Consider the following 13547-nt stretch of genomic DNA (forward strand, 5'->3'; position numbering starts at 1 on the left):
CATCCAGTTCACTCTCCAATATAGCATTCCTCTCAATGGCCTAAATAAAAATTTTAAAATAAAAGAAAGAAAAAAAAATCAATATAAAGTAAAGGTGATATAATGACATGTCAGTGAAAAACAGATTTACTTTACCCTGAATGTCTACAGGTTTTGTATCCTTATAATTGTAATGAATTCTTCTAGAAGTACAGTAAAAACTGGTTAAACCAAAATTGTCTAAACTGAAAAAAATGCTAAACCGAAAAGAAATCAAAATGTTGTCATTTTTTCCTCTTTATTTCTGTCAATCAAGTATCGATAAACCAAAATCCACTATGCTCAAACTACCTTTAAACCGAAAAAAAATTGCCGGATAACTGAATAACCTAAGGAAAAAAATGATTGCCGAACAAAAGTCCCATTACAGCTGTTATTTGTATCCATTCAACCACCTAACACAGCTCCATTGAAACCATCTCCACTTTGCCACCAATTTCCCCCCCCCCCCCCTTACCCACACTAATTCACAATGCCTTATTTTTTTTGTTTCTGGTCTCTCTACTCCACCACTCACTTCCCCCTCCCAACCAATCTCACTCCGACTGCAGGAGTCTATTCTTACTCGATGGTGAGAACACGACAAGAGCAATAATGTTGTAACTCCATAAAGATGATGATGGAGTTATGACACTATTGCTCTCTTAGGCACCTACTACAACAACGCTCGTTTGTTTGCACATAATATAGGTACACAAACACCCCCCTCACACATACACCTACACACTCACACATAAACACAGTACATTACCTTAACCACAGAGTCACACCGTTAAAGAATTTAATGCTATGCATTGTATATGACTGTGGGATGAATAATAGCAGTGGAATAATAATAATACCCTTGTAAATCATGATAACTATTTAAGGTATGCCTAAACCGAAATATGTCTAAACAGAACTAGAATATAAAGTCCCTTGAATTTCAATTCAACCGGTTTTTACTGTGTAGCTCATCTTGAGGTTATACACACTGCAAAATATTGAATTCTCATACTACTACTACGACTACTACTACTACTACTACTACTACTACTACTACTACTACTACTACTACTACTACTACTATATAATATAATAATAATAAAATAATAATAATAATAATAATAATAATAATAATAATATAATAATAATAATAATAATAATAATAATAATAATAATAATAATAATAATAATAATATAATAATAAATAATAATAATGGGATGCAAATTTACAACCATTTACGACCAAGAGGTCAATTTAAGAATGAATTACGACTATACGACCTTGCTGGACACCGTGAGAAGAAGAAGAAGAAGAAGAAGAAGAAGAAGAAGAAGAAGAAGAAGAAGAAGAAGAAGAAGAAGAAGAAGAAGAAGAACAAGAAGAAGAAGAAATAGAAGAAGAACAAGAATGACAACAATAATTAATAATAATAATCAAATAATATAGGAGGAAACATGTCGACATTGAAGACTTATTTGCTAAAAATCTGAAAAAAATGACACGAAGATACAGATTTGAATGACTAAGTATATGCACTGATTTTAAAAACAAATCCTGTTTGGGTTTAATTTTCATGATTTAAAACAGTGATTTTAAAATTCAAAGTGGGCGCTACCACACCAAGAGGGGCCACAGCAATAGTTCGGGAAATGCTGTGGCGAACTTTGATGATTGGAGGGGGTGGGGGATGCTAATGGATGTTAAGGGGTTGGTGTGAAAGTTACATGAAATGAAAAAAAAATTAATCTAGAGCAGCAAATAACAATGCTTTGAAATATACACATTATATCTGACACAAATACAGGGATAAGTACTTTGAAAAATAATGCTTCCACAACTCTTACCTCATTCAATCTGTGTTCAAAATCTTCTAACGAAACAATTGTTGCCCTGGAATGGAAATAATCAGAAGTGTTGGCTTAGTACACAAAAGCCATATTATTGCATTAATGTTAAGAGCATTTTTTCTAACATAATGAATGTAAAGTATGTAAATAAAAAGATTGTATGTGCCAAATATCAGACAAAATGACTATAATGAAATGCAATCTTACATGGCACTAACAGAAAAAAACCTGCCAAAGACAACAAAATTTAAAAATCGGTATTTTAAAAAAATCTTAATAACAAGACAGAAAGGATAAATCAAAAATATGAATTATACATAGTATTTATGATTTATCACTTTAAAATAAGAATGATAGATGTTAAAATTGTTCATATATACAACTCTGAGTAAAATAACAATTTCTTTATCAGTTTTCATCTAATTGTGATTGGTTTCAAAATTTTGAATGAGGAAATATTCCCAGCATAGTCAGATTTGACCTGAATAAACAGTAAATTCAGACTTAATAAAATAAATTGAAATTTTGTTGTAAAAGTAATTACAACTTTACAAAAAAAAAGAAACAAACACAAAAAAATGAAAAATGGGACATCAGAAGACAACAACCAACAACCAGCATTTCTTTTTCTCTAAGTTTAGAGATAACTCTGTAGGAATTATAACATTGAACTATTTTCATAATTGTTACCATTACATATATATATATATATATATATACACATAGCCCATACTATTTGCGATTTTATGATCCGTTTCCTTTTATAAAACCAACATCACTAAAACTAATTATGACTTGCTGTCTAAAAGTGGTCAAGATGACTGAAAATCTCAGGAAATTGTTCAATTGCCATTAATTGTGTCAAGGAGAGACTTAACCAAATCTTAGAGATTTGGTGATATTCTTGCTAACCTAAAGATTATTATATTCCCGTGAATTGGGTAAACCATTTATCAAACTCTGACCATATGTTGCTTGGTTTCTAATAACAGATTTTTCATACCTTTTGCACACAAAGAAAATTTATATTTAAAATAAAGATTCCTACTTACCGTTTTGCTCTCTCTAAGTCATCATTATCCTGTTCAAGTTCACGAACATATTTGTGAAGTTCCACTTTAAATGCATTCACTTTGGCAAAATTATCTTCAAGCTCTGTCACTCGCTTGTGACTTTCTGCTTGAAGTGTCTGTAGTTTTTCCTACACAAAGAGACAAAATTATGTAAAATTGCAGTATTACAGACACGAAATATCAAAAATCATGTACAATTTCATCATAAATTTAAGTTGAAATGTAGTATTAACTTCTGATTCTCAATATCTTGAAAAGTCCTTCAAAGCTTAAACACTGATCCCATAATGTTATATTGACAATTACCATTGCTTGCTATCGGATTCTTGTCTATCGCAAAACAGTTTCCCCTTGACTTAGCAGTATTAACTATCCATCACTGTTTGATGAGCTGTCATAGAGAACTTCCGATTCATTCAAAAATCAAAACCAATCACTTTAATTGTGAATTGAATTAAATGATTTTAAAATAAAATTCCCATTATGCATCATCATGACAAAAAAATTTTCAGGTCTATCTTAAGGAAAGATTGAGATAACCTAGAATTCAGCTGTAATGAATTGCCACAGAACCCTTTTAACCTGAGTGGAAGTGGAAGTGTAATGTCTCATCTACTGTTCCATCTCACCCTACTCGACCAATTGAGCAATCAGACCAATACAATTTTAAAGGAATGGCAACAAACTTTGACTGATCAGCAATGCAATATTTACATCAAACAGTGGATAGACTATTCTAACCAATCAAAATTAACTACTTATAAAATAGTTTATCAAGAATCTGTTTCATTGGGTTTCAATAACTTGCTTACTGGTCTTGAAGTATGATACTTCCAAGTCCTGCTGTGGGTTGGGCAAGTTTTATTTCTTGGAAAATGCTCTTTTTCTTGCATTCTCCAACTGCACTTAGGTGTACAATCAGTACCTGGCTGGTGGCAGTGTTGCCATTGTCGATAATAAAACTAATACAGTCCACTAGGGATAATCGCAACTCTGTTAATCGCAACATTTCCTAAGAAACAGAACTAATCCTATATAAAAGTCACTGGTTAATTGCAACAAAATTCGGTCAATCACAACAAATTTTCTACCTCAAAAAGAGGTAAATTCAAGAAATCAATCAAACAAAACCTCATGATTAAATTTCATCATGGGTGAAATCATGACAGGTTGAAGAATCGAGAGTGGGCGGGGCTTAATGCTACAGTAGTGTCACCACTATATTAGAGACAAAAAAAGGGTATGTCCTTGCAATACGGATTTGTGTGGTCATCTGTGACTATGAAATATGAGGCGAGGGGGCTGGGCATAGTCTACACAACAGGTAGAAAATGACCCTTGTAAGGAGGGACTGAGCCATGATATCCTTTCTTTTGGAATTGACAACTGTGCATTCTGAACGAGTTTGGTGAGAGCTTATTGTCTCTCATCATGGCTAATCTCTTTAACTCTTACAAATGTTGAGACCAAAAGAGTGAAAGTGAATCCAATCTGAATAAGATGTCGGCTTGCCTCAAAGCTGCTTTTACTTGTCAAAATCTATACAGGGGTGCCATATGGTTTTTATTTCAATCAACTTGCTCAGTTTATGGTAGACTAAGAACAATGTTTACAACAACTAAAAAGAGTTTATCATATTTGAGTAAAATGTTGCAATAGTGGACAGGAAAGTCAACTTCGGTTAAATGCAACTTCGTTTAATCGCAACATTTTCGTTGATCCCAGGGTGTTGCGATTATCAGGAGTGGATTGTAGTATCCTAGAGACATCATGTCCCTTCCTACATACGAAGTGTAATCTTGGCTTTGGACCCATGTATAGCAATTTGGGCATATGTAGAGGATATTGCATGACATAAAAGTTGAAGTCTTTCTCTTTTTTTCCTTCATTTCAAACACCATTTGGAAATCAGTATTTCATTTAACAAGGCTCTACTCTAAAAGGTGAAAAAATAAAGAGCATTGAGTTTTCCAGAATCTATGGAACAAGACAATCATTTCATACATTATTTGTGGTCCGAAAAGTGACATTGTAACTTTGAATTGTCCTCAAAGAAGGATTCAAGCCCCTAAAGCAACATATCACATACTTTTAAAGAATCACATTCATTCTGAAGACGAGTATTTGCAGATGCCAACTCCTTGTTTCTCTTTTCTTCAATTTTTAGCTGGGTTTCCAATTCTTGCTCCAGTTCCCTACTACTAATTTGGAACTCCTCAAGCTCTTCTTTGGTTTCTTCCAATCTGATTAGGGAGGGCAAAATGAATTAAAAGTCACAATATATATTTTAAAGACATCATTACATTTTTGGTAAGACAGTAATTCTGAAGTAAGCTTTCTCATTGTAATATCAATTTAAAACTGTAAACACATCCAAGATATTCAAAATCAATGGATTATGGTTTGTCATCTAAGTTATAATGCACATTACATGTTGTTTAGCTCATATTCAAAATACCTTAATACTTAAAGCTTATAAAAAGTATTCCATGATTAAAATTGGCTTATCAAAAAAACAAACCAAAAAAACAAAAAACCTTAGGCCTTCTGATTTCAAAATACCCAAACCCAATGTTCTCTTATTTCTATGACATTTTAAATTCAAAATACATTAGAATTGACGTACTGTAGTTCAATCTGTATAAGTGATAGGCCTGGTAATGAATGATAAATATCTAAGTCCAGCATGCAACTGTAAAGGAAATCCTGCGACAAAATAATACTGCCATAGATACGAGTAAAATCTAAGTCTAATGTAATGTTATTGACGGGTCAAACAAGCGTTAACTGATGTTCTTTTATTTTTATTCAAAGAACTGCTATTGTGGTTTTCAATTCCGTCTAGAAAAGTATCTCCATTATGTGATCAAATGTAGTTATGCTTCTAGTTAAATTTCCCATTAAAATTACGTTGATTCAATTTATGTTTGAATAAAAATAACTCATTCACCTCTCCTAATGAGCCAGATGACCAAAGTAACAAAATTTTGATTGCAAAAGTCTGCAAATGCTCTTTAATTCAACACAAGCAATTTCTATCAATTGATAAATATGCATTTTAAAGGGAAATCGGTATATTTCAAGTGAAAATAAAAATTAAAAGGAAATAAAAACAATGCTTACTCCTTCGCAAGATTTTGGGCGTTGTTTTTCCAATATGTACATTCCTCATCCTTCGATGAGAAAGATGGTGTTGAGTTCATTCTGATTTTATGTTGTCATCACTTTAACACAATACCTAGGACATCAATATCAAAGATGATACCGAGTAGATGCCTCTGCAACTTGAGAGCTTAGTTGCATTCTACCTACATTGAAAATTATTGTACTTGACTACTTATAATCTTTTTGTTGTCTTCAATATCCAGGAGTTATGTGTTCTTTTCCAAGACAGCACTCAAAACAAGAACAATTTATCTGAAAAAAAGATAGAAAAATTTATTTTTTTTGCCTGATTTACAAAGTTCAAAGGATAAGTGCTTTCATTTTATATCATAATTTATTTTAAGAAGAATTATTGAATTAGACAGGAATAAATCATATTTAATGAACAAATATTAATTTGCTCTGGAAAACCGTGACAAATTTTTTTTCGGATACAAGAATATTTTATCATAATTAGATCCGTAAAAAAGTGAGAGGGCTTCGACAGAGGACTTTGTAAATATTTTGATGTCAAGTTAAATTTGAAAATTTTATACAAAAGAAAAATCCATTCTGGGCACAATTCTACTTTGTGAGTAGAATTAGCTTTGAATCATGGTCACTGGTGTAGGGCGTCCATTTTTATCCAAGCCCCAGAGTGGCATGAATCATACAAGTTTGGCGGTATATAGGTTTATTTTTATGTCTCCATCTGATAACTTGAGAATGAAAATCTAAAATATAGAATGTTTCTGATTTCTAATTTAGCTGTGAAACTAAGTAAATCCGAAAATTCCCTCCTTTAAAATATGTCAGAGGATAACAAAACATATTTGTCCTTTTAGTCAGAAAAAAAATGTATGAAATAATTCAACTGAACTTTTAGAATTTGTTATGAGTTGGGGTCATTTTAATCTACTAATATTTGACAAGTGGAAGGTAATTGGTCATTCTAAGGCAAAAGTGATTAAACACTGGTTAAAAGGAAATTCAACTGCCAAAAATTTATATTGGCAGAGCATTCAATATACTATATATGGTAAGTAAAATCCAAAAGCTGTTAAGAAAATGTAGTAGTCATGATGCTGATGACGATGATGATGATGATAAGGATAGCAGTAGTTGTGATGAAATTAACAGTAACAATTATTATTCATAAATAATGTGGTGATGGCTGTAGTATTGTTAGTAAAGATGATGATGTGTTAGTAGTATTTGTAGTTATAGTAGTAGTAGTAGTAGTAGTAGTAGTAGTAGTAGTAGTAGTAGTAGTAGTAGTAGTAGTAGTAGTAGTAGTAGTAGTAGTAGTATTAGTAGTAGTAGTAGTAGTAGTAGTGATCATGATAAAGTGGCGGGTGTTGTAGTGAAGATGTTAATGTGGTGGTGATGGTTGTAATAGTAGAAGTAGTAGTGATGACGTGGTATTAGTGGTTGTAGTAGTTGAACTAATGATATTAATATTGTGGTAGATATGATGGTATGTTTGAGGTGGTTGTAGTACTAGACTTGGACAACATGGGCGATTCATGTTGATATCAGACAGCTTGTTTGATGAATTATCTATATTCCTCCATGGCGAAAGGGCATAATTATCAATTTTATTGGTAATAGTAGAGTAGTGGCGAGGATGATAAAGTGGTGGTTGTTGCAGTAGTGGTAGTAGTGATGAAGATGTGATGGTGGTGATTGTATTAATGATGATTAGGTGATGGTTGCAGATGTGGTAACAGTGATAATGATGTGATGATGGTGGTTGCAGTAGTGTTAGTAGTGATGATGATGAGGTGGTGATGGTTGCAATAGTGGCAATGGTGATGTTATGGTGAAATTGATGGATGTAGTAGTGGTAGTGGATGATGTGGTGGTGGTGATGCTTGTAGTAGTGGTATTAGGGGAACGATGAAGAGGTGGTGGTGGTTCTTCTAGTAGTGGTAGCAGTGATGATGTGGTGGTCGTTGTGGTTGTAGTAGTAGTCGTTATGATGTGGAAGTGGTGTGGTTTTAGTAGTGGTAATAGGGATGATAATGGGGTGGTGGTGGTGGCTGTAGTAGTGGTAGTATTTATGATGTGGTGGTGATGGTTGTAGTAGTGGTAGAAGGGATGATGATGTGGTGTAGTGGTTGTAATGATGATGTGATGGTGGTTAGAGTAGTGATGATGATGATGATGATGATGATGATGTGGTGGTGGTGATGGCTGTAGTAGTGGTAGTATGGATGATGATGTGATGGTGGTGGTGGCTGTGGTAGTTGTAGTAGTGATGACGTGGTGGTTGTGGTTGTAGTAGTGGTAGTAGTAATAATGTTGTGGTGATGGTTGTAGCGGTGGTAGTAGGGATGATGTCTGGTGGTGGTGAATTTAGTGATGGTATGGATGTATAAGAACACCAAATGCGCTCTTATGCTGCAGCTACAGAGGAAATAAAGTAATATAGGCCTGTTTACATCATCCCTTTCCTTAGGACCATATATCATATGCATTCAAGATCACCACGGGTCTGACATTTAGCACCAGTCTGTCTAGATTGATGTCACAAAGAGGAAGTGTCACCAAATTGCATGCAACTGAGCACAGGTGTTAAAATATGATACAAGAAGTGATCCACGGAAGACAATCATCATAATCACTGAAAATAGCGGGTTTTAAGCGGGACCTTTATTTCATTTCAATGGAAACTCCCACCTATGGGATACTGATGATAAAGTAGTAAAGAATATGATAATAATAATAAAAATACTAATGTTCTTTTTTTTAAATTAATAATAATAAATATAATTTCCAATAATAATCATTTTAAAAATATAGTTTGAAGTATATCAAAAATATATTTTATTTACTATAATAATAAATAAAAATATTTTTTTCAATAAAATCAAATAAAAAATGGGAATCAAACCCAGTCCCATCAAGGCTCTAGTCTGAAAGCTTAACCACTGCTCTACAGAGCCACCCGGCTAGAGCATTATTTTAAATTTAATGCTACTTCAATTTTATAGTTTGAAAATTCAGTATCATGTCATTTGCACTTTAACAACCTACATAACAGATGTCATTTGTTGTGATGACCAAATTCAGAAACACAGCATCGATAATGAATAGTGTTGGTTACGCTTGCGCAACAGGGTTGCATAAAATAACCTGTTAAGATGCACCGTCAACATTAATAATAATAACATTATAATAAAATAATAATAACAATAATAATAATAATAATAATAATAATAATAATAATAATAATAATAATAATAATAAGTGAAAGTATTCGAATTTAAAATGCAAAAACTGTCTAGGAAAAATCAGTTCAGAAGTAGCCCATTCTTTAATTTTAATTAATAAGAGTTGGCTGAATTAGAATTATCTAGAATAGAAATTTTTTTTTACATACATCATTCTCTAGACTCTAGTAGCGAATTGGTTCTATTTTCTATTTATTGGATTGGCCTAGTCTGTTTAGTTAAACATTCATTTTTAAAATTATTTTTTTTGTAAAAAATGAATAAACCATAGCATGCCTAGCGAATACAGACGTAGGAGATTGATACTTGAGACGGCCATTCTCATTCACTGATTCAGATTCAAATTCAGAAATAATTGTTTGTTTTTTAAATTTAAAATATCGAAATGAAAAAGATGAATGTTGTGGAGGAGAAAAACTGTGAAGGCCGTGGTAAAGTCTTAAGTTTTACCTTAGAGTGAATACTGGATAGAGAGAAATGGACTTTGTGTAGTATAGAGTAACCTTAGAATTAGACCAGAAAAGAAAAGATAAAAAAAAATGGAATGGATGATTATGATGATGATGCTCCAATTTGTTGTTTGTAATTCAAGTAAAAGAGCACTTCGAGGTCAGGCATGACAGAAAGCAATGTGATCATATGGATGTAACATAATACTTCAACAAGCATTCTTTGCTTCTGATCAATAATACATCTTCAAGTGTAAAACAAACATCTTACACGTCAGTCCTTCAGATTTCGTTTATTTTTGAAACACAGGAAGCTAACAGGCAGCCATTCAGGGTTGCCAGATTATTTTTCAACAAAATGCCAGGGGAAGACTCAAAAAATGCCAAAACACTCAAAAAAATGCCAAAGTCTGTTGACTCCCACCCCCACTAAGAAAACTACTCACTTTTGATAGACAATTTACTATCATATCCTGGTGGCTTGCGTGTTTTCTTTTCTTTTTTTTTTCTTTTTTTTTTGAATTATACTAAATTTCCTGTTGGGGTAATTTTTTATTAAGAAAAGGTGTCATTTGAAGTATAATATACAAGAAAAGAAAATGCCAAATGAAAATGCCAAATGCCAAATGATTTTTCTAATGCCAAACGGTTTTCAAAAATGCCAGATTTTTGGAATCTGGCATTTAAAATGCCAAACTGGCAACCCTGCAGCCATTACATTTTTCATTACGGAAGTTGAAAGGGTGCCAATGTGACGTAAACGACAATCTAAATTTAGAACCAAAATAAATGGTTCTAAGTTTTATTTTGCCAAACACTGTCACGATTGAATGGGACAATATTATGGTTATTTTTTTATATAATGAATAATTGTAGACGATTATAGATCTCCATAGCCATAAATGCATAACTAGAGTGCGTCTTACACAAACTTAAGAATGACTCAAAGAACGGTTTCATCATCATCATCATCATCATCATCATCATCATCATCATCATCATCATCATCATCATCATCATCATCTGCAGCTGTACAATAACAACAAGAATATCACATGAGCTTTTCTTTTTATATCCATTAAACGTTCTCAGAGTATGTACAAGCGTTAGTCGTAATATTTATGGACAATAAAGATCTATTATTATTATTATTATTATTATTATTATTATTTATTAATAGAAATTAAATAATAATAATAATAATAATAATAATAATAATAATAATAATAATAATAATAATAATAACAATAATAATAATAATAATAATAATAATAATAATAATAATAATAATGATAATAATAATAATAATAATAATAATAATAATAATAATAATAATAATAATAATAATAATAATAATAATAATTAGAAGCATAAAAGCGTATCCAGAGGAGAAAAAAAACCCATTATAAATCTGATCATTTTTTGACTTTTACACATTCTGATCACAAGACATAATATTATGAAAAGTTCTAGCCGACATGAAGAATAAAAAGTACATATTTTCTTTGTTTAGAACCACGATGGCCGCCGTTGTTGGGCGACGTGACATCAGACTATTGAATCCAATTATTGATCTACAAAGTTAACTATTTTTATCTCCTAAAAACTACGAATTTTTTAATTTTTCAACTAGGTAGGTGTGCTAATCTATCTAATAGCTGAGAAGAATGGAGTCAACAAATTATAAAATTTCCCTCAATACACTCAAGAGCATGAAAGTCTGTGAAGAGTTCTGCGATAGAAAAAGAGAGGTGGGGAGAGAGAAAGAAAGAGAAAAAAAAGAAAGAAAGAAAGAAAGAGAGAGGGAGAGAGAGAGAGAGAGAGAGAGAGTCGGTTTATGCATGTGTGTATGTGTCTTTTTGTTTGCTTGTATGTATGTGAGTGATTAGATAAATAAAGAGCGAGGAGAGAGAGAGAGGGAGGGAGGGAGAGAGAGAGAGAGAGAGAGAGAGAGAGAGAGAGAGAGGGAGAGAGAGACACAGAGAGAGAGACAGAGAGAGAGAGAGAGAGAGAGATGGAGGAGGGGGGTGGAGGAATGTTGTTAACCGAAGCGATCGTACGTACAAATATTAGCCATGTCATGTTGCATAAAATTTCCCAAGTTATCTACAACCATAATTTATTGTTCCTGGAAATGATTAGTCTATTACGAATAATTAAAGCGATAAAATGATTATTTTAAGAAATCAAAAACAAAAAATTAATAATAATAATAATAATAATAATAATAATAATATAATAATAATAATATATAATAATAATAATAATAATAATAATAATAATAATAATAATAATAATAATAATAATAATAACGACAACGACGACGGCGGCGGCGGCGATGATGATGATGATGATGATGATGATGATGATGATGATGATGATGATGATATAATATAATAATAATAATAATAATAAATAATAATAATAATAATAATAATAATAATAATAATAATAATAATAATAATAATAGTGAAATACTAATATAGATAATAATAGATAATAATAATATTAGATAGATAATAATAGATAGTAGTAGATAATAATAATAGATAGATAGATAGTGATAGATAGATAGATAGATAGATAGATAGATAGATAGATAGATAGATAGATAGATAGATAGATAGATAGATAGATAGATAGATAGATAGATAGATAGATAGATAGATAGATAGATAGATAGATAGATAGATAGATAGATTAATGGACATGGGTAAGACTCTATTAAGAATCTTAAAATCCAACGTATTATTACAAACTTCCTGGGGATTTAATTAAACTTCATTCCAGTTAAAACGCACCTCACTACGTTTTAGCAGGATTTCCCTTTTTGATATGCATATCGGATGAACACTCCTATTTGGAAAATTTGCACTTGGCCAAAATAATTCTTAGAAGCGTGACTCGTCAAATGCCTAATTCACTTCCTAACACAAACACCAAATTCCCGCCAAATACGAAACTAATGCACAGAAAATATTCTAGCTGGTAGGCGGAGCATCTAAGGTCAACAGGGGTTATAAATAGGCCACAACAAGGCCACTGGATTACCTGAACAACGTTCTTCTCAAACCAATGCCCTCGATACACTCTCTTCTCCCTAGTTTGCTATTATAATTATAATATTATGTCTCAAACGGATTGCTGAGGTAGCGACCTTCTTGAGGACGAACACAACGTGCTAAGAATGCATTTGATTGACAGCTTATGACACAAAATTGTTTGTTATCATTTTTTTTTTAGCCCAGCCATAGAGTTGAATAACTTCGCCCCACTCTATTCAACATAATATAACGGAATAAAATGTAAATAACCTTCATAACTTGCGCTTTTGTTTCAACTATTTCTTATTGTCTTGCCAGGATGACCAAAATAAATTAACCTCGAGGTCAACTTCGTATAAAATAATCAATTTCAGAAAAGTTCCAATAATATTTCTTCATTCAGATTATGCGCTTCATAAAGGAAATGCCTTCTTATAAATAAATATGTATTTGGAAATTACCCAAAAGAGCTGAGAAAGTTAGTTGCAGGTTACGGGTAAACAGAACATTACGTAGCACTGGGCCATCGCTCATCGCTCGTAAAGACAATTAGATAACCACGCCTCTCGGACAGTCGTCATAATGTAAACAATGACCGTGATTGGTAAACATAATATTATTATAACTACACAGGTTTTACAGTCGATTGGATGTGTCTTAGTAAAATCCCCACTGTTCTACTGCTTGATCCAATACATAAATAAATCTATCGATGGATAGACATATGAA

General features: G+C 32.1%; 1 protein-coding gene across 7 annotated transcripts in view; it reads right to left on the reverse strand.

Annotated features, from left to right (window-relative positions):
* The window catches only part of LOC144972752 (nuclear distribution protein nudE-like 1), a 38778-nt gene extending 26063 nt beyond the window's left edge, over nt 1-12715 (reverse strand). For 3 of the 7 annotated variants that reach the window (XR_013645422.1, XR_013645423.1, XM_078914352.1), the window contains exons 1-6: nt 10046-10116; nt 6069-6362; nt 5035-5188; nt 2925-3073; nt 1870-1915; nt 1-40 (exon numbers count right to left, since the gene is read on the reverse strand). The exon at nt 1-40 is cut by the window's left edge and continues 51 nt beyond it. Coding sequence is in view for 5 of the 7 variants with exons in the window: in XM_078914352.1 (XP_078770478.1) it covers nt 1-40; nt 1870-1915; nt 2925-3073; nt 5035-5188; nt 6069-6148 (469 nt within the window). In the remaining 2 variants the exon portion in view is untranslated. Of the gene's footprint in view, nt 41-1869; nt 1916-2924; nt 3074-5034; nt 5189-6068; nt 6363-10045; nt 10130-12575 lie in introns of those variants that run through there. The other 4 variants (XM_078914349.1, XM_078914347.1, XM_078914351.1 and 1 more) reach the window with 2 other exon arrangements.
* Between the last annotated feature and the right edge of the window lie 832 nt (nt 12716-13547).

The sequence above is a fragment of the Berghia stephanieae genome, chromosome 5 (assembly GCF_034508935.2).
Source record: "Berghia stephanieae isolate SIO BIC M18660-M18661 chromosome 5, UCSD_Bste_1.3, whole genome shotgun sequence".
In the NCBI taxonomy this organism is placed as follows: domain Eukaryota; kingdom Metazoa; phylum Mollusca; class Gastropoda; order Nudibranchia; family Aeolidiidae; genus Berghia; species Berghia stephanieae.